This window comes from Lathyrus oleraceus, chromosome 3 (genome assembly GCF_024323335.1).
Source record: "Lathyrus oleraceus cultivar Zhongwan6 chromosome 3, CAAS_Psat_ZW6_1.0, whole genome shotgun sequence".
In the NCBI taxonomy this organism is placed as follows: Eukaryota; Viridiplantae; Streptophyta; class Magnoliopsida; order Fabales; family Fabaceae; genus Lathyrus; species Lathyrus oleraceus.
Window position 1 is genome coordinate 86,790,090 of NC_066581.1, and position 2,677 is coordinate 86,792,766.

At 40.0% G+C, this 2,677-nt stretch overlaps 1 protein-coding gene across 1 annotated transcript; it reads left to right on the forward strand.

Annotated features, from left to right (window-relative positions):
- Positions 1 to 584: 584 nt before the first annotated feature.
- Positions 585 to 2,424, forward strand: LOC127129826 (uncharacterized). The gene is made up of 3 exons (XM_051058946.1): positions 585 to 1,231; positions 1,437 to 1,737; positions 1,852 to 2,424. Exons 1-3 carry the CDS (start codon positions 585 to 587, stop codon positions 2,422 to 2,424), a joined length of 1,521 nt encoding a protein of 506 aa, XP_050914903.1.
- Positions 2,425 to 2,677: the final 253 nt, after the last annotated feature.

Genomic DNA, 2,677 nt, shown 5'->3' on the forward strand with positions numbered 1-2,677 from the left:
GAAACAATCTCATATCTTGGTTCAGCAAGAAACAGAACTGTGTATCATTATCCACTGCAGAAGCTGAGTACATAGCAGCTGGAAGCAGTTGTTCCCAACTGGTATGGATGAAACAGATGCTGACTGAGTACAATGTCACTCAGAATGTCCTGACATTGTTCTGTGACAATCTCAGTGCCATCAACATTTCAAAGAATCCTATCCAACACAGCAAGACCAAACATATTGACATTAGACATCACTTCATAAGAGATCTGGTAGAAGACAAAGTGATTACCTTGGAACATGTGGCAACTGAACTACAACTTGCTGACATATTTACAAAGGCTTTGGATGCTACTCAGTTTGAAAATTTAAGGGGCAAGTTGGGAATATGTCTTTCTGAGGAATTATAGCAACTAATGATGTTAGGAATTTACTGTTTAATATTTCAAATTATTAAACAATTGAGAGTATGCTCTGATTGGTCAACAGATAATAGCTATTACTCTTGCAACAAGTGTTACCTCTTCCATTGTTTCAACTTTCATTCACGCAGGCATCCTCTCAGAGAAACTTTTCATTTCGTCTCTAAGATACTCATCATGTCTCAACAATCCAACTCATCTTCTTCCAAGAACATGTCTGGTTCTCCTAGCGTTGAACCAAGCAACCCTAACAAAGAAGATCCTGTTGCTGACTCTGCGAATACCCCACATGCAAGAAGACCTAAAGAAACTGTATCAGGCTTCTCCTCAACCATCGCTCTTGAGGAACGAACCAAAGAAGGTTCCAGGTATGTTCACAATGCCATTGCCACTATGGTGACTGGAATACTGTCTGGAAATCATAAGTTCCTTGGGGTTTCCATTCCCTTAAACACTATTGAACCTGATAGTGTTGCTTATCAAGAAAATACTGAGTCTTTAGGAAAGAATATCTCTGATGATGTTGAGCAAACGGATGCTCATAAGGAGTCAAATGTTGACAAACCCTTAGATAATGTGGCTGGTGAGGAAGTTCATGTCACTCATGATGTCAGTGACAACCCTAACTGTGAGGCTAAAACAGTAGACCTGGAGGAATTTTCTGATAATGAGCTGTTGTCCTCAGTCCTCCCTAGCATAGCCAAAAGTGTTAGGACTAGGAGAGAAAAGAAAACTGTGGCTCAAAGGTCCCCCAGAAAGAAGATTGATGTTCCAACCTCTTCCAAGACAAAGGTGGCAATCGAGAGTTCCCTCAAGAGGAAAAGGTCATGGTCCAAAAAAATCTTGGAGCAAAGGGGTGCCCAAGAAAAAGAAGACAAAGTTTGTTGTTGTTGAGTCTGACTCAGATGTTTCGTGTAATGTCTCTGACACTCTGTCAAAGAAGAAGCCAACCACTAGCAATCTTGCAGCTAGTGTCCCTGAGGTACCAATTAATAACATATCTTTTCATTTTGCTGCAAGTGTAAACAGTTGGAAATATGTTTATCAAAAGAGGCTGGCTTTGGAAAGGGAATTAGCTCAGAATGTCCTAGACTGTAAGGATATTATGGACCTTATTCAAGATACTGGTTTAATGAAGACTGTGACTCAGTTCTCAAAGTGCTATGAGATATTGGTAAAGGAATTTATTGTTAATTTGTCTGAAGAATGTGCTGATGGCAAGTCTAAGGAATTCAGGAAAGTGTATGTGAGAGGCAAGTGTGTAAATTTCTCTCCCTCAGTGATCAACAAGTACTTGGGAAGGCCTGATGTAGCTCAACCTGAGCTTGAGGTGACTGACAACAAAATCTGTCAAGTCATCACTACTAATCAAGTAAGGAAGTGGCCTCTCAAAGGAAAATTGGTGGCCAGTAAACTGAGTGTCAAGTATGCAATGCTGCACAAGATTGGAGCTGCTAATTGGGTTCCCACCAATCATAAATCTACAGTTGTTGTAATGCTTGGAAAGTTTATATATGCTGTTGGAACCAAAGCCAATTTTGACTATGGCTCCTATATTTTTGATCAAACTTTGAAGCATGCAGGAAGCTTCAGTGTGAAGGGTCATATAGCCTTTCCTTCTCTCATCTATGGTATTGTTTTGAACCAGTTTCCAAACATTTTAACAGAGAATGATTATGTGAAGAAAAGAGACAGCCCTATGTCCTTCAATCATAAGTTGTTCCTAGGTACCCATGTCCCTGACATTGTCATGGCAACAGGTGAGACATCACGTGTAAGCAATCAGCCAGGTAAAGTTGTTGTCATTGCAATGCTCAAAGAAACTTGCAGGGAGTTAGAGGCAAGGAAGTTGAACTTGGAAAAATTGATTAGCACTTTGGAGATGACTGAAGGTGATGTGCTTGGTGAAGCTGTTGCTAATGCAGAAGAAGCTGAAAGACAAGGTGAAGAGGGAGAAGCAGATGCCAGTTTTGATGATGGCACAGATAATGATGCTGACTCTGAGTCAGATGACTAGAACATTTCCTGTGTTTCTGAAAATTGCTTGTATTTTTATTTTTTTTGGTCTGTAATATTAAGTGTTGCTTTGGCAACATTTTTGACAAAAAGGGGGAGTAACACCTGTACCCCAGGACAACAGATTTCTTTGAAGTTGAAGGTCCTCTAAACAAGAGGTTATGTTGATGTTTGCTCTCTGCTTGATCTTCTCTTGTGCTGCTGCTGTTTGAAGTTTAACTTCTATGTATGCTAAGTGTATTAGCTAATTTGAT